The 18,554-nt window shown below is 39.8% G+C and overlaps 1 protein-coding gene across 2 annotated transcripts in view; it reads right to left on the bottom strand.

Annotated features, from left to right (window-relative positions):
* MAP3K7CL (MAP3K7 C-terminal like) overlaps positions 1-14,560 on the bottom strand; it is a 30,950-nt gene extending 16,390 nt beyond the window's left edge. Inside the window, exons 1-4 of one of the 2 annotated variants that reach the window (XM_009707398.1) lie at positions 14,195-14,560; positions 11,935-12,079; positions 11,311-11,419; positions 2,574-2,632 (exon numbers count right to left, since the gene is read on the bottom strand). In XM_009707398.1, coding sequence (XP_009705700.1) covers positions 2,574-2,632; positions 11,311-11,380 — 129 coding nt within the window. In that variant the 5' untranslated portion in view covers positions 11,381-11,419; positions 11,935-12,079; positions 14,195-14,560. Of the gene's footprint in view, positions 1-2,573; positions 2,633-11,310; positions 11,420-11,673; positions 11,692-11,934; positions 12,080-14,194 lie in introns of those variants that run through there. The other variant, XM_009707397.1, reaches the window with a different exon arrangement.
* Positions 14,561-18,554: the final 3,994 nt, after the last annotated feature.

Below are 18,554 nucleotides of genomic sequence, written 5' to 3'. Positions count from 1 at the left end.
TGGCATGGTGATGAAAATCTTGTGGCTCTAGATGTGATATTTTTATTATGAAAATATGTACCAGCATTCTTACAAATTCAAGCATTTCGGGCTGCTACGCCACAGTTGATTAAAGGGTTTGTTTACACGACACTTCATGTGTGCTGCTTTATACTGGCTAGCTTTGGGGACAGAGAAAAGCGTAGCTGGAATGACAAGGGACACCACCATTCAGTACTTCTGCAGGTCTTGGTGAAGCCCATGTTGTAGTTCGGTTCTGTAACACAGGAGCTACCTGTTTCAAAGCTGGTATGCTTACGTTAACATAAATTGCACCCACATGCTATACAGGGCTGACACACCCTTAGCAGTCTGGATTATAGCAATTTAAACAAGTAATTAATAAGAAAATGTAACTAGGTAGATTATAATTTTGTTACAGTTATTGCTTGTTTGAAATTTTAAAGCAGTATGAACATAATGTAATTACATTAAATAGTTACAACTCTAAGCTGTGATCTAGATGGACAAAAGCAAGAAAATGGAAATTTTCATTGCTGAAGCCAAATGCGCTGTTACCTCTGCATCAGCTCAGAACTCTGTGTTGACTTAACTGCCTCTGGTTGAACATAAAGGCATCTAAATATAAATATGCACAAAAGCTTGAAAAGCTAAAGGATGAAGCACTACCACTAACTTTATACCTTTGTGTGGTTGAGTCAGCCGGAATGTCCTCATGAGTCATCCTTTCAACTACCTCAACGTTACCAAAAAGAGCTTCTGAAGGATAATAAAAAGAACATTATCTGAATCAAAGCCTTTGATTGTTTCTTTGAATTTGTTATCATATTGAGATCATGAGAGTAAAGGAAGGTTCTCTTGAAAAAAATGTCAAGTACTTACCAGGCCAAGAGGGTGTACTTAGTGGAATTGCTCTAGTGCGTACTTAAAAAACTTTTACTGAAGGGCTATTATTTATCCAGCAGACTTGAATGCTTCCAGAGGAGCAATTTCAGTCTATCATGAAATTACACATTTAGAGTACATCATATGTTCCAGAAATGGGTCATGAAAGTCCTAATAAAAAAAATCATCACTTGGCCTGTAAAGTACCTATATCTAACACTAGTAATTTTGCTTTTATGTACCAACAGCAGTAATGATAATCATACTTTGCTCTTTTAGAGCAGTCTTCATCCACTGATCTCAATGTTCTTTAACAAAAAAGGTAAAAATTATTAACCTAATTTCAGAGATGAGCAGAGGGATGAAACAGCTCCTCCAGGATCACACAATGTGTCACTGACAGAGCTGGAAACAGAATGCAGATTCTTTACTTTCAATTCAGTGCTTCAGCCACAAAACAATTTTGCTTTTCTCAAATTGAATTATTCTGAGGGAAAAAAATATCAATTGTCTTTGTTGCACTGGAAAATCAGTGGAACAGAGGCCAACATACGACCCTGTTCCTTTCAGCCCAGATCTTAGTTTGCGATGCGTTCCTTCAACCTTTCCTTGTCATGTCTAAGGAACCTGCCCCTATTCTCAGGATTAGAGGGACAGAGCAAGAAGAGTCTCTGTCATCCTCTGTTCCTTCCTCAGGCACCGTTTTGATGAGAGCAGCAAGAGAGAAAAGTCAGCCCTTTAAGTCAGCAGCCCTCCAGTGTTGTCTCACTAGCTGATGGGGACAGGAAGGATGACATCATTGGACAGCACGGTCTGCTAATGCCTTTCTCAATTTACACTCAGGAAACAACTGCCTTCACATTGAAATATCAGAGGAAGTCTAAATGCTCCTGGGAAACAGATGATCTGAAGTAGTTTACAAAAGCCAGCAAACACTCCAGAACCGCTACAGAGGAAAGGGAAATAATCCCTGGATACAGAACTGGCTCTGTGCCTGCTGAGCCATGGAGTTGCCATCAACTGCTGTCTGATTGTCCAGTATGTCAGGGCTCCACTCTGCTACGCTGACAAATCAGACTGGTCACAAAGGGATTCACCACTTTTATCTCGTGCTGTCTGCAGACACATACTAGGGCAACCATCAGGGTTACTGGCAATGCAACGTCAACTAGAGGAACTTTGAGGAGACTCTCATCAGTCCTGATGAGCAGCTTTAGTTACCCAAGATGAGAGATGAGATGGCACTACAAAATACACCTTTGCATTCTCTTGGAATGCTTCAGAGAAAGCTGATCATACCGGTCTTAGCACAGCCTGTAGGCATGAGAATATAATACCTGGCTCATTCCTCCTCTCATCAAAACCACAAGAACTATCTCCATTACAGTGCAGCAGTATGTGCTGTGTTTTGCACAGGAATTGTAAAAAAAAATTCAAAAAAGCAGGTGAGATGATTGTTAAAATAGTAGTTTCCCTGCAATTGGATGAAAAATGTCAAATCAATTTTTCTGTAGATCTTGAAAAGACAATGTTTTCTTCTATGGAAATATACAGTCTTATTGAATGTTAGTAGGTTAGAGAAGCACCACTGAAAACTTTCACCTTAGTATAACAGCTGGAGTTTTTTTATCATAACAAATATAGTGAATGTGAAGTAGAACTGTAGTAAAAAAAAAAAAAAAGTTTACCTGCAGCTGCTGATCTAATTCTGGAAATGCCAAAGGGAAGTTTTCAGAGGAATCATCATCTAAAAGGTAAACATGATGTTATAAGTCAATGTCTGCCAAAAAGGGCATTTCAAATGATCTGTTTAATGTAGTTCTACATCGCGTATATTCACAACAGTATTGGGATCCTGCAAACACCTCCAAACCTCCACATCTGCTTATCTTTCTACACTTGAGACACCTTAATAGACTCCTTGAAAATACCACTGGGTTGGCAATAAGAAAATGTTTAGGTGCTGGGAAGACAGAAAGCCTGTTTTGTATTGCAGTAATTAAGAAATGAAACAAAGCCAGTTAGCGCAGTAGAACATGTGATAATGTAATAAAAACAATAAATCCAAACAATCTTTCTTCCTGCACTCTTCATTACACTGCAAAGTAAAGAACCTTCCAAGGACAGCGTCCTTACTACCAAAGAGTTCGTTACTTGAATGAAGGGAAAGGTATCTTCCCCTTCACAATACAGTGACTTACCAGGGCTAAACCAACAATAATAGAAACCTTTTCTCCCACCACCCAAAGGCAAGCACAAGAACACACAAACCAGGCTGGCAACCTGGAACTAGAAGACTGTTACCTACACAGAAGTGATTAGAATGGGGAAGGCACCACAAATTTCTCCATACTGCAAAGAAATGGCTTTACTCTAACATGTATATAACAATCCTTACGGGCTAGAGTTAGTTCATTCATGACAACAAGCCAAACTGTGTTTTTATTTATTTCTTTATTTTTAGTACAGGCTCTCAGCAAAGGTGGGACAGACTGTGCCAGTTACGTCAGCGTTGTGATGTGGACACCTGCCCACTAGTAGCTGGACTGAGATCAGAAATATGAATCATACTCGGTAGCATCACAGCTCGCCACTGCAATATTTCTTTCTCAGTGACTTTCACCCTATCAGTTTTGCATTGGATTGTGATGACTGTTTATGCGTCTTACTACAGGTTACGGGAGGTGAAGAGAAGGTTACTATTAGCTAGCTTACAGAGTCAGTTATTTGTAACGTGTCAAAATTAAATGAGGATGGGTCTCATGGGAGAAAATTGCTAACATAGGTCAGATCCTGCAACCCGCTCTACGCTGGCAGACTTGTACACTACAACAAAACCCCAACAAGATTAAAAGGACCACACATCAAAGCAGGATTCTGAATATTCTCAAAGAGTACAGACTAGGATTTAAATGATTTGTCAAATATTTGCTATTTCTTTGTCCTGCCCTCAGGGGTCATAAAGCAAAGTAGGTTAGGGGTAAAAAGTAAAATAAGTCACCTTATCCTATGAAGAATAGCTATGCCGGCTAACCTACGGTCAGAGCCTTACTTTAACTAACGTAGCTAGAGCTGGGCACCTCTAGGAAGGGATGCCCAGAGAGGGAAAAAAAAGCAAACCAGTGATACAGAGGGCAAAAGCAAAGGCATTTGAACTTCCTCAGGAACCAAAATGAAGTTCTATGTTTTTGTGGGGTAGGGATCTTGCTAGTATTATCAAAAAGTCATACCTGTCCCTCCGTCCCCCCCACAACTTCACCATGTCTCAAATATGTCCATTCTGAAAAATACTTAAATTGCTTTAATTGTATAGAATTGTATCACGCTGATATGCAAGTGTTTACCTTTAATTTGCTGTTGCTTTCTTGTACAATATTTAAAAATAGACTAATATTCTAAAAGAAGACAGATGAATCATATGGCAAGGCTAAAAGGAAAGACGGAATAGGACTCAATCCGACTAGGGGTACAGCTGCTCTACAAATATTTGGCTGAATAGCTGTTAAATATTCTGACAGAGATATTGGACGAGAGTCGTGGAGAGCAGTTAAGCTGCTATTTGTTTTGACAATTCCAGCAGTACAGCCTTTGGTACAGTAGCTTTAAGGAGGGACCTCGAATGTTTTAAACTCAAGAAAAACAAAGCAAAAGCATCCCCAAGAATTTTAAAGAAACATCAGCCAATAATTACTTTTTCACTGCGTTGGAGATTAATAAGAAGACAAATTAACACAGTGTCAGAATATTAGAAAATATACTGGATTATCTTCGGAAAAGAACCAGTAAAAAAAGTTTGGAAATACTTTTAAAAGGATGGAATAGAGAGAGAAATTACTATAGAGGAAATCCTTTCAATAAACAGATGTTCCCTGCTTATTTTTTGAACTCAAGTGACTGAGTCAATGGTACTAAAAATAGAACATATTGGTATCCTAACCATCATGGCATACCATAGTACATTTTATAATGGGCCTGCCCTAGCATCTATTGAACAGCTGCTGGGGTTTTTTTTAGTTATGCTAGTTTAAGACTTGTTTAAATCATCATCTGATGTGCAGCACATCAGACTTCAGAGGTTTGAAATTTTTCTGAGTTCCTAATTCTCTTAGGCTCCCCTGAAATTTTTGGTTGAAGTATTTAGTTTACAAAAATTAATGGAAATCCTCACAGCTAACTGCAATCTTCATTTCCACAAAAAGAATAACAAAAAACTTCTCGCACAGCTTCCAGTGAAATAAATTACTGCATCAGGTCAGTCTGTATTTCACAGTTGTCAAAGTAACAACCAGAACAACAACAACAAAAATCGCTTGGTAAAAGATAAACATGTTTAGATTTCACACAAGGGGAAAGCAAGTGACAGCAGTCATTTGCCTCCTAAAGCTTTTTTGAGGATGTTTTCAGAAAGTCAAGGGGAAGATACAAACTCTTGCATTTTCTTTCAAAAGAATCACCATTGCCCTTACAGGCTTGAATACTGGGTGTTATGCAGGCGATCAGACAAAATCACATTGGCTCCTAGCCTTAAAAATCTGTGACTCTGAAAATCAGAGACATTGAAAATATCTGAAATGTCAAAGAAAATTTTCTGAAGATCAAAACACTCTCATAACTATCTCCCTATCTGTCTGTATTTGTTCTTTTGTATTCTACATCTCCTTAACCAGACAACAGAACTCAGAAGTATCTCTTTTTCTCCTTTTCTCAATTTATTATCAATATTTAATGAGTGCCTAGATTGTTATAAGGAATCACTGATATAATCAAAGACCCCCTTGGTAATAAAGTTAATGGCTTTTCTGTACCGCAAAACCCTGACAATAACTAGGCTGATTCTTCACCAGATACAAACAGCATCTCACCCCTGTGGTCACTATTTTACTGCTCCCTTCCCTGTCACTTGTAAAGAAAAAGGATTTCTAATTCAAGCCAGTTGTAGAAAACATGTTTTGTTTAAAAAGAAAAGTATAAAAAAATTAGAGACTGCAAGTTGCCACACCTGAAAACAAGTCAGGATTCTGGTCAAAAGAAAACAAGAAAAGAAGAAAACCACACACATGAATGTTATGGCCGTCCCAGCAAACTCAACAGCACTGACGCGTGATGTGAAGGAGTCAAACCAGGGACTTCATTACAGCCACCTAACTTAAAGTACCTGTTGCACGATTTCTAAATAAGTAGCACTTTCTGATTTCCCATAAATTCTGAAACTAATTTTGAAGGTCTATATTTAAAAGTGCACTAAAGGTAAAGCTCTCTGCACATGCAGGTGACGGTGTCTTAACCAAAGTGTTAGTTCATGTGTATGGAATAGTTTGACTTTCCTGTTTGTTGCATCAGGTTCATACATTTGCTTTGCTTGTTGCTGAAAACTGTCATTATAAGAGAGAGCATCTGAGGGAAATCACTGCCTCCTTGTGCTCTCCATCAGCTGGGCTGAGACAAAGTACCCCGCTGTGTCAGAGCCAGCTCTCTGACCGTTCCTACAGCAAAACTAACAACGTAACAACAGAACAACCTCGCTAACGTGCTGCCCACCCAATGCACCTTCCTGCTGAAATGGCGTGACGGGCAGCTTTGGGTAAGGACAGCAAGGCTAAGCTGCTCAACATTCGCTGTCCAGGTGAGCTCTGTTCTCTCTGCTGATAGCACCTATTAACACAAACATGAGATGGGCTTCTACAGAGATCTACACAAGCCATCTGATTCAGAAGGTTGAACCGTATCAAGACTGATTGTCTTCATACAAAAATGCTTACTCGTTAGCAGAGATGTCCTGATGCATTCAGTCCCCTGATAGATGCTAATGTTGCACATTTGAGAACGAATCATGCTTTCTGGAAAGCTTCACTTATTTAATCATGTTCTGGTCTTCTGGAGATTCCAGTAGCCCAGACCTCCATCATGTAGACAAATGAGTGAAATCCCTCACATTTTGCTATCTGACTGACACAATGTCTGGTACAATGAAGTGTAAAACCCCAGTCTCTTCCTATATGGCTGCACCATTTAGCTGAACTGTGGGCTGGGGGAAACAGTTCATAAATAAATACTTTAGGAATAACATCTGATTTACTTGCAGTACAAATGCATAAATTACAGTTTCTCTAGGATCTTCACAAAGATAGACAGAAATAGAACATAAAAATTTAAATGTGTTGAAAGCACATTAAGGTTGCTAAATCAAGTGCTTGAAATTTAGGAAATGCCAATCACAGCTCTGCTTCCTTGAGTAACTGAGTTATGATCCAGTCTTTAATTATACAATCAGGTACTATTTTTTTCTCCTACATGCGTGGGCAAGTGTATTCAGATCTCTTCCTCCTAAATTAAAGAATTAAATTGGTAACGTAAGTAGGCTGTTATCCTGTAAGTGGATCGGCCCTTACACTGTAGAAGTGCTCCAACTCAACCGCAAATGCTGCAACTCGCAGGGGACAACACTGACACACTCTGTGTCGGGGTCCAGCCTTGGCCCCAGGAGGGTGCTGAGATCCAGCCCTGGTTACTGCCAGACAGGCACAGACTCACCGCGTTCGTCCTGGAAGGCTGTGTGGCTAAGTGACTGCGACTTGGCACTGCTGCCTGAAGCTCCCACGCTTCTATTCACAGCCCTGCCTGGCATGACCTTACACAACCTCGCAGTTACCTCACTCATAAAATAGTGGGGAACGGTCACTGCCTGACCCAGGAATAGGCTATGAAGGCTTGCTCAATAATAAGAGTTGGGGACCTCCGCAAAAATAGAAACGGCCCATAACAGAAGAGATAAGAGCAAACCCCTCCTACTCCATACACCTTCAGTAAGCCTAAAGCATCCTCTGACGAATGCACAGCCACTATTCCCTTGAGGGTATCTCACCTAACTTCCTGTCTAATTTCCCAAAAATCAAGCCTCTTACTTGTAGGTTGGGTGTAGTTTTAGGAAACTAGCTTTGTAAATTTCAGCCATGTATTTTAGCAATCCCCACTGGTTTTCAACCAACACATTATCTGCTGGAAAGCCCCTGTTGCCATTACAACCAAAATGAGGATGGAGTAGGGATCTGAAGGTTGCTATTGAAGAAGCAACCATTACAAAACAGTCTTGCATGATCAACTACAAAAGCAAAAACTTCTTCATGGTCACTAGGATAACAAAGGTGTAAAGAGGAGTAAAAGAAGTCATTTGCTGTGCTTGCAAAAATATTACGCTGTTCCACTGTCTGTCACTTTCAATAGAAGATGTGTATTTTGCCTTTGTTATCAGTGGTTTTTCTGGAGGGTGCTATCAGAGGGAGACTCATTTCAAACAAAAGAAATTACTAATACTTTCAAAACCAGTCATTTATCACCACGTGTCACTAGCAGAACTTTTCAGCTAGATTCAAGATTTTACTCTAGCAGGGAAGGTGAAGAGATGTTTACCTATAAACCTTCCCTTAGAACCATTACACAAAACAAATCCACTTGTCTAAATTTAATAAAGTTCCTGTTATTGTATCTTAGCATGTCCGGTAAATAAGAGTTAGTGATATAAATTAGGGCATACTGAATTTCATTGGTTAAATTAAATTGATGTGGATAAACTACAATGAACTTTCTATTTGGGAACACTAATTTAAATTTTGGGACACCATATTCAGTTTAACTTGCATTAGTTTTGAAGTGATATAAGATATGCTGAAATAATATGTTTCGAGCTAATTAATTTAAAACGGTACCTTAAGTCAAACTGGTGCAATACAGTGTGCAGACACACCCTGGGAAACCTATGTTTGATGCCAGCTTAGTGAGCTTGAGTAAAAGGGTCAAACATAGATAGCTATATATACAGGAATAAGAGAGACACAATAAAACTGTCTTCTTACATAGCACCCACTGATGGGCTGCTCCTGAGACTTAAGGAACTGGTTAGCCTACCTTCGCGTCAAAAATAGTGCACAAAGCTGGCCAGAATTTCAGTCATCAGGTGTTGACTGACAAATAATGTAACACAATTAAATTATTTCTTGTACATTCAGGAGGTCAGTTAACACAAAGTCATCTCTTCTCATGAGTTAAGAGCAGTTTCTCCTTTCGCTGCTTCTCACCCCCAGTGCTTGGTTACAATCCTAGCCAGTGAGATAATCACCACCCAGAAGAAACATTCCATTTCCCTTTTTTATATCTAGTTACGCTGCCAGTTCCTCCTAGTAAGCAGTTGTACAGCCCCCGGAAGGAGAACGCAGCCTTTCTTGGTGAAATCTGTCACTGTGCCTTTCAAGTGAGGTAGAATTTAAGGAAAAGCTTAAGTCAGATCCCCTCGCCGCTTAGTCCTGGTGAAGAACTTTTTGTACATACCCTAGCATTACACGAGCCTCACCTGATGCTTTACTCTCACACTTAACAGGAGGCAACTCCTGTTTGAACTGAAAACAAATATTCTTGTCAAGGTGAAAATAAAGATTAAAGAAATATAAAAAAATGAGGCGGGGGCGGGAGGGAAGCCAAGTGTGGAATACCTAAAGGTAGTCTATCTGTTAAATGTTTTTGCAGCTCATCTTAAAAAAAAAAAAAGCATTAAATACTTATTTGTACTCTCTTGATTCAACTACAGTTTGCTGGAAATTTTCAAACCTGACAAAAGTTTATTTCCTTTGCCTTCTTTAAATATATCAAATATAATAACCATATTCAGGCTTACCACTATGAGCAAGAGCGGAATTCTTGTGACGTGGTAGAACAGTATGCTGGTTTAGACCTCCTGGTAGCCCCCAAGGGGGTGTGATGCAGAGGAGAACACGGCACTCGCTTTACTGGTTGCTATTTAGTTTTATCAGTACTCACAGAGATTCTGGATTGCATACTGCAGGAACAGTTATATATATACAATAAAGGACTTGAAATTATGGAAAAGTTTAACAAAATGTAGCAGAAAAAATTATCTTTCTGTTTATTTCTCTAAATGTTAAGAGAGAGAGGCTGGAATTATTAGCAGGATAGAAAAGTAAAAAATAAAATATGATGCAATGTTAAGGACGCTAGGCTTCCTGCCTTTTATGTCCTCTTCTTCCAAGTTATTCACAACCTTGTCATTTCCTACTGCCGTCTCTGGTCACAAACCACTCTACCCTCTTTGATTTTCCCATGGGCTCAGCTTTCCCTGACTTGTTTTCAGCATCTCACATAAGCATTCTTTTTCCATAATTTGTAAGAGCACTCCCCTTTGTTTTACATCTCTCTCCAAGACCTATCTTTGCCATAATTCCTCTAAGAAATTTACCATGTTACTATATCTTGAGACATGAGAATGATTCCTTATTACTTTCTGTAATAAAAGTGTCATTACTAGACTATTTTCATTTATGAAAAAGGGCACATAGATAGCCACATGTGCTTCTTTATACTCCTTGTCCCAATCTTTCTGTGTCACTCATCTTTACGAGCTGAAAGTTATGTGCAATAATATATGAAGATGTTTGTTTTCAAATTCCTTTGCTTAAGGAATGAGATTCTATTTCAGCCTTGTAGCTGCAAATTAATGTTACACAACAATTAGCTAGGAAAGATAACGCGTATTCTAAAATATTTTTAAAATGAGAAAATTGTATTCCAGCCAAGACTCTATTCACACAAAGCTCAGGAAGCAGCCTCACACATTATCCTACAATGCATACCGTCCCATAAAGCACTCATCAGCAGTGGGTTTCAGTTATCACTATCAGAGAGCCTTATATTTCATGCCATAAACACATCTCAACCCTGACTCCAGGCACTCACCTTTAACAACAGCACAGTCAACTTTTTTGGGGATGTTTCTCAGCTTCCGATTTGCATTCTGACTTTTACAGTTTGGCAACAGCTCTCCAGATCTTAGTAATATTTAAGGTGCAAACTAACAATATTCCTCTATGTCAAAGGCCAAAGGGTCTGTGTATGTACAGGGTATGTCTGGGGAAATTAACGCTCAATCAGCACTAGCCAACAGGATAAGCATCAACGAAATTTCTGCTGCTTTCTCAGGGATCACGCCATGTGGGGCATCTGTTTCCTGAAACCTTTCCCCAAGCTGGGCACATGATTGCTGAAGAGAAAGCCTCTCCGTGCTCTAGCCTCACCCTCAGCACAAAATGTCCTTTTACTTTTCTTGTTTTAAAATCCCTTAAAATCAGACATACTGCATATGCAGGTAAATTCAATAGTTAGTCACAGTCCTCAGTCTATTCCACAAACCACTGAAAGAAAGCTAAGATCTAAACTGTCAGTCTAGTGGTTTTAGTCCAATGAAACTGTTAATGGAAACATTAAATGTTATCGGACAGGAAAACTGATCACATGTTATCACTCAGGAAAAAAATCCACCCATAATGCCGGACTTCATTTGATACTGTAAACACTGGTAAGAACACATAAAATTTAAAAGCAATTATTTCATCATGGTTTACTGTGTAAATTAAACTGTACCTGGGGAGTCATTGAGGCTGAAGGCAATTCGTACTGGTTTATCAGCAGGTACCCTGGCGGTGGTGATCATGTGGGCACTCGAGTCAATGCTTTTACTTGTTTGTTCCAGCTGCAAGAATACAAACAATACATTTATTACAGAGCACATGACACCATTCAACAAATGCGTTTTAATGCCTTTCATGCATTCACAGCTACCTTTCCCATCCTAGCTAAGTAATGTTTAGAATCAAAGTCAAGGGAGCGCCATTTCACTTTTCCATTTAAAAAGGATGTAAGTGAAATTCAGTGCAGAGACTGCCTTCCTTTTGCTATGTAGAGATTAGAAAGAACAATGGCAAAGGAAGCTTCCCCTCTCCTCACCTGCTTGCTCCCCGCCATTGCCCCTTCAGCAAGCCTTGACTCGTGGCAATGCTGCCTGGTTCTGAAGGTGAAGAAGGAAGAAGGGGTGGGGAGTTGAGAGTAACATGACCCCAAGCCTGGCATGATTGGAACCGTCCACACCACTCCACGTGGTGTCAATGAGGAGGCACCCGTCCTCTGACCTTCCACCCATGCTCCCCCACTCCAACCGTGCCCGAGAGCCACACGCTGAACCCTCAGAAAGTTTCTGGGTCTCCAAACCTTGGTGGTGATTCTTCAGTGGAACTCTGTGCAGGTGGAGGGGTCTGTCTGCATGGGTTTGACTCCCGGATCAGGACCTTCTTCAGTCCTCCGTCTTTCTTCTGAGACCACCAATTCCAAACAGTGGTTTTGCTGAGATGAAACCCTGTCCATTGAGAAAACTGCTAGGTCATTTCAAGCAGGGCACTGGAGAATTGTTGAGCAACAAAAGAATTAGCTACTACTCCTCTGTAATGGTGTAATTAAAATATCTCTGAACACTCAAAAGTTGTACCCTGAGCTCTATTACGTATATTTAACCTTTTGAATGAACAGTTTTGGTTAAACTCTACTAAACAGCTGAACGTAAACTTAAACTCCTCGTATATCTACCACAAAGCTGCTAAAATTCAGAGATATTAATCTTCCGATTAGCCCCATGTGTGGAGAACATGAAGTCAGTGGGACTTCATGCACGCAAATATCTACCCATAAAGAAATTATTTTAGGACTGAAGACTATGCTATCCAGGGTGCATTGTATCCATACCAACTATGTGGACAATTATGAGAGTAGCTTCTAAATTACCATAAAAACTCCTCAGTCAATTAGGAACCAAATCCTTCAGGAAAATATAACGAGTTTACTAAAAGTTGTACCATGCCAGTAGACAACACAGCATTTAGCTAGTGAAAACAAAAGCCAGTTTCCTAAGCCAATAGTCTTGCAGTTTTTCAGCAAAGTGGCTATTGTATTGCATGGAAATCCCAACAGCTCATTCCAATTTACACTTAATTATTTGGCAGTCTCAGAAAGTCAATAGAACAGAACAATATTTCAGGATTATAATCTTCCTTGGTGATGTGCAAGTGAAACACACACTTCCCTGGCATCACTGCCTTGCAAGCAGTGGGATAGTATCAAATTTCCATTTGGCCCATTCATTTCAGCATTCCTCTTTTATTTGCTTTGTCTTAATATTTAGCTAGCAGAGTGATATGTAGCAATGCCACACAAGAAATTGTTCTTTCAAGTGCATAATCTTCTCTTAAAATAACAACAGGTAATCTAAAATCATTATTTTGAATAAACTTTATTTGGAGCTGAGAGTGTCTCTTTCTAGTAATAAGTGAAGGGTATCATGGATCATTCTTTATTCCCCATGACTAATAATCAAGACACACAAAAACTGAACTGATATCTGTTGGGCAGAGACAAAGAAAAGTCAACTAAACTGCTGCAGTGTGTGTTTTTGGACTCAGGAAAAGATCCTTGGAGTCAACTGAAATATTCTGTTTTAAAGTGCAGTGCATTAGACTAAATAACTTTTAACTTCTGAGCATTATTGATCTCTTTTTTCCCCCTCAGATGCTCGCTTTACAAGAAACATCTGAGACATCTCATTGTTTTTAAAAAACAATAGAACTACTAATCGAAAATGTTTTATCATATTTCCCTTCCATACCTCCCAATACAAGGTAAAGCAAAAAAAAAAAAAAAAGAGATTTTAAGTGATAAGCACTGATAAGCACATCCTTGAAACAAGGCTGTTCATCATTCTGTGTTGTTGGTACACATTTCCCTGACATCTGCTTACTATCTCAAGTGGTCTTCCACATAAGAGTATACTTAACATTTCGTATCACAGCCTAGGAAATTAGAATGATGCATTCTGCCAGAGGTTTTAAAGTTGCCGTTAAATATTGCTAGGAGCAAATCTGTTGTCTTATCCCAGTCACATACTCTGTGGTCTGCGATGTCTTCAAATTACCTCTTTTAATCACCTACTATGTGAGGGAAAAAATCAATACCCCTTCAATAAGCAATGGTGAATTCTATCATAACACAGGAGAGTGTTTTCATTTTATTCCAGTTCACAAAAAGAAATCTCATCTTTATACACAGCAATTACCCTGCTATCCATTTTGGGTTTTTTATATTGCATTTCTCCCTTCGCTCCTTTTTGTTCGGAATCCTCAAGCTCTTCACCGCAAAAAGCAATCAAAGAGAACAGAGAGGGATGGAAGCAGCCTGTGTGCAAAAGAGGTGATGCAGGAAACACGCAGACCGACTGCCCCCAATTCCCCACCTGCTTTCTCCCTGCATGAAGAACAATACCTCTGCAGGCAGAGACAAGGGTGAGTGGGCAAACTGGAATTGAATGAGATTTAATGAGCAGCACAATTGTCTACAGAACTGGCTGCTGTTTCTCCACAAAACCTCTGCAGCAGAACTCCGATTACGTGCTGTTACCGCTCGGTTTTCACACCTGTTGCCTTACCTCCCTTAGCGGAGCGTCTGCGCTTGTGTCATCCGGGGCCAGCCGCTGCCTTGGCTTCTCCTTGCCTTTATGGAGTAAAGCTTCACTAAAAGAAAAGGCTGCACCTGCTGCATAGCCCAGACTGACAAGGCCTGAGAAGCCGAGACAGCTGGCTGGGCAGCAGGCTGCTACCTGCGCTTCCCATAGGCTTTGCTGTCCTCCCGGATCACCCTTTTCCGCTTTGCTCCACAATTCCGCTTTTCCTTCCTCTCCTTGCCAGTGACGAGGGTTTACGATGCTGTCACGCTTCAGGGAGGAAAAAATCCTTCTGTCACAGGCATTATTAAGCAGCAAACTGTGGCGAGCCCAAGATTTTTAATTCATTAGCACTGGCAAACCTAAAATACAAACAGACTTGCTTCACAGGACAGGAATGTTTTCAGCATGACCCAATCAGTGTCTGTGTCTATTCCAGCAAACTGGCAAAGATAGCATGACTCCAGTCAGCAAAAATGTCTGCAGCTCCAATCAGCTTGGGCTGACCCTGCCAACTTGGACTGGGGACAAGCGAACTATCAAATGATAGCAGCGGCTATCAAAGCTAACAGAAAGGGATGGGCTTGGCCTCTTAGGCTAGGTTCATGTTGGCTTTGGTCAAGCCGGGCTTGTCTGACAGCAGACGATAGTCCTGCACTTCTGAGGAGGCAACGGGAAATTTCAGAATGCACACGCTGTGAAAGCAGATGTATTTATAGATGAGCTGGTGATGGCAGTGATAGCTGAAGCTGACTAAATCAGAGACTTGACTGAACTCAGAGGATTTCCTAGTGCAATTTTGGATAGATTTTGTCAGTCTTGAAACCTCAGGCAAGCAATTAATAGATACATCTTGAAATACCACAAGAGAGATGAATTTCTTCAGCTTAAACTTTTATTTTCTGAAGCTGTGTCACGCACGCGTACTGCTACACGACTTCTTTGATTCACTGCTATCACAGTCATTAGAACAAATGGAGAAAAATGGAGAATGATTACGGAACGATTATACAGACTATCTGTATATTTATTGTTCTGTGCTTGGAAAGAGGGTTCTCTTCCTTTCTTATTTCACAATGTATTTCAAAGGCATATTTTATATTTTTAAATTCCAAATGGAAAAGGTTTCTCTAACCCAGATCTCCTGTATGTGCACATTGCTAGATTCTCTTGGCTCAGCTGAGACACGGAGAGGTTGCAGGACAAATGGAGACGTGAAGGTCTGAAGGAAAATTTTCATCCTTCCTCACCCACTCACCTCCTGACTCTAGCCCAGGATTGATCGAATCCGGGCAGATCTCAGAAAGACAGCAGTTGCCCTTGTGGCCTCAAAAGACCTTTTTCACACTTCGAAATGACTAAACTGCAAAGATACTCTGCCCGCACTGCCTTTCCCCCAGTGATGGCCCGGGAGGCTATCAGACAGCTATGCCATTAGTTAGGTACCTGGTGAGGCTGTCTTTTTAACTGCAGTGCCATTTCAGAGCAGGCTACGGGCTTTGGCCCAAAGAGTCAGAGAAAAGCAGAACTGCATCTCTGACTACCCCGGCCATTTTCTCTTCTCTTGGTGTGTTTCTGAAAAGGCTGAGGGTTCCTCACTGTATGTCTCCTTTGGAAGGGGAGGGAGAGAGTTTTGTCTCTGATCACAACCATTATCACAAATAACATTCTACAGCTCAGTACCACCAGCAGTTGATATTGATCTCCAGCTCCAGGTCCAATTAATGCAAAAGTATTTATCTGAAGACACAGAAAATCCTGGCTTCAGTGAAGCCACTAAAAATACGCTGCTTCAGTTTCCGTAGAGCCAGGGTTTCCCTCAAATCGTAAAATCCTATTCTGCTTTTATCGACAGATGGTATTTAGATGGTACGAGTGCCTTCATTACATGCTGTTACAGTAAAGCCTAAAAAAGGCTCTCTATGTAAAATCTTAAGACATGCAAAATCTTCAATAGCCATGACAGCAAGGCTCCTGGGCAGGAATGATGTCTGAACAGCCCAGGGAGGGTTTTTCCAGATGGCTCTGACACTCCACATTTCCAGACTGACACCTCAGTTGTGGTCAGTTTAAATAGCACGTGCATTTGTAAATTGAGTTCGTAATCATTTTATGTTTTGTATCCATTGTACACATGGTTTTTTAAATGTCAGTGTTTCTAGTTAGGTCTGTATTAGTATCTTTACAAAAGAAGGTGCAATCCCCTGTACTTCACTTAGTACACACACTCCTCTTCTAAGGGGTGTGCTGCTTCTGAAAGCTGTGAATCAGGTGCTAAGATACCAAAACTGCACAAACCAAGAGGCCCCTGATTTGCATTTAAATATCAGTTCCGTGCTTTACACAATGATTAGTCACCCAAAACTACTACTTTATGGAAGGCAGTATATCTTTAAAATGTGAGAATGTTACAGCAGTCTGTATACAGAACATTAAATCTGAAGCATCAGGATGACTGATTTGACTGTAACCATTTTATCATCTATTTATTATTGGGGCTATGGTGCTAAAACTCCCAACAATATGGATTTAAACAACACATTTTAAAAAGCTCTCTAAATTACTTTATAACAATAAATTAGGGAAGATCTCAATTTTAAAACAATGGGGAAATTGAAGTCCAGGATGCTTCACTTCTGTGACTTGCTCAAATTAATAGTCAAAAGCATTGCAAATTTTGGGTAGAGAGAAATCCCACTTCTCTTATTCACTAAGTAGGTGACAAAAATATGTGCACCTAAGAAAATTACTCTCCCATTTACTGTAACACAAAAAAATACTTCTTTATAACAGGCTGCACATACACCTTACAGTCATCTCTCTGAAAATTACAGAATGCTGCTAACTCCAGGTTTTTTGTGCAGGAGCACAGCCTGCCCCATTTCCTTTCCAGCATACCCTTAATCTCAGATCCCTGGTACCCAAGCAAAACTCTTTCAATCCTGTATCACATTATGAAACTGGTGATACACTAGAAGAGAATATCATGCTTTATTCACCAAAAACACCTTGAAGGAACATACTTTAAAATAGGAACACTGGGACTTACTGATATTCAGTAGTAGAAACATGCAAATTTGTAACAATTTTTAGGACGAAGTATCAGTTATTCTACAGATGTAAAAAAAGCCAATATCTGCTATCTAATAAAACACCTGTTGCCTTCCCTTTTTTAGCTGTGCTACTTTCAATTCATCTCAGTTTCCTAGCATAAGTAGTATTTTAGTAGCATATGACCTCATTCATGCTAAAATGGTGTTTCACAGATTGCCAGTCACTACTTAAAAATACACTTTAAATATTCTAGCATATGGAAGATATTCCAAGCAGAAAATTTAAAAAAATAAAAATGCTTTGCCTACAACTGCACACAGAGCAAATTCTTCATTTTATAGGTTCCTCTGAGTACAAACAGAATCCCATTTTTGACAATTTCTGATGAACTTATTTCTGCAGCAAAATTTGTTAAAAATCCCACTGTGGGAGGGGTTTGGTCCCCTTTACTGACGTTGAGGCTGATCAGGGTGAGGCTGCTCCATGCTATAGAGAATTGACTTTGAAAGAATAAACATTGGTGAATCACATCCTTTAACTCCACATTACCTGTAGAATTTCCCATACCACTTGGATTGCATGGCTCAGAATTTGCCAGATATTAAAAGCTAGATGGTACATTCCATTTGTCTGCCATGGTAATTGAACAAGGGCCCTCACACCAGCCACAAAACCAGAATTTGTTTGTTAACCTGATCTCTTCCTGCAGTCCAACAGGATAACCATTTCAAGTCTGCACGGAACTGGGTAGAGAAGTGTTTTTTACTACAGCAGCAGTTATCCTAGGTGAGATCAGAACATCCAATGTGATGTAATCAAATCACAATTTTCCCAGCCAAAAGTCCAGAACCAGAGAAGAATACTTCTGTCTTGTCTTTTGGATAATGGAAATCAAATATACATTATTTAGTCTTGTTGCACCTCACTCACAAGCTAATATCCCAAGTCCCGACAACTGGAGCAGCCAACAGAGCACTTCATTACTGTTCTTCGATACTATTCCCAGTCTCCTTGCCTAGGTAGTATTTTAACACAGACGAAATAATGTACTTTCCCCCAAGCTCTACATTCATAAATGGCTGAACCCTATTAGATTAAATTAAGTCATTAATTACAGCATGAAACATACATTGAGCACATAAGAAACTTTATAATTAGTGGCAAATTGATATGCAATAGCTGAATTCACTTATATAGGCTCATACAGATCTAATGAAGGAGATTGTTGCAGAGAAATTTAAAAATTGGCTCAGTCAAAGTAATGTGGATTTTCAGGAGTTGACTCAACAAT

This window comes from Cariama cristata, unplaced genomic scaffold (assembly GCF_000690535.1).
Source record: "Cariama cristata isolate BGI_N322 unplaced genomic scaffold, ASM69053v1 scaffold5569, whole genome shotgun sequence".
Classification (NCBI taxonomy): Eukaryota; Metazoa; Chordata; class Aves; order Cariamiformes; family Cariamidae; genus Cariama; species Cariama cristata.
This window is presented reverse-complemented; position numbering and strand designations above follow the sequence as displayed.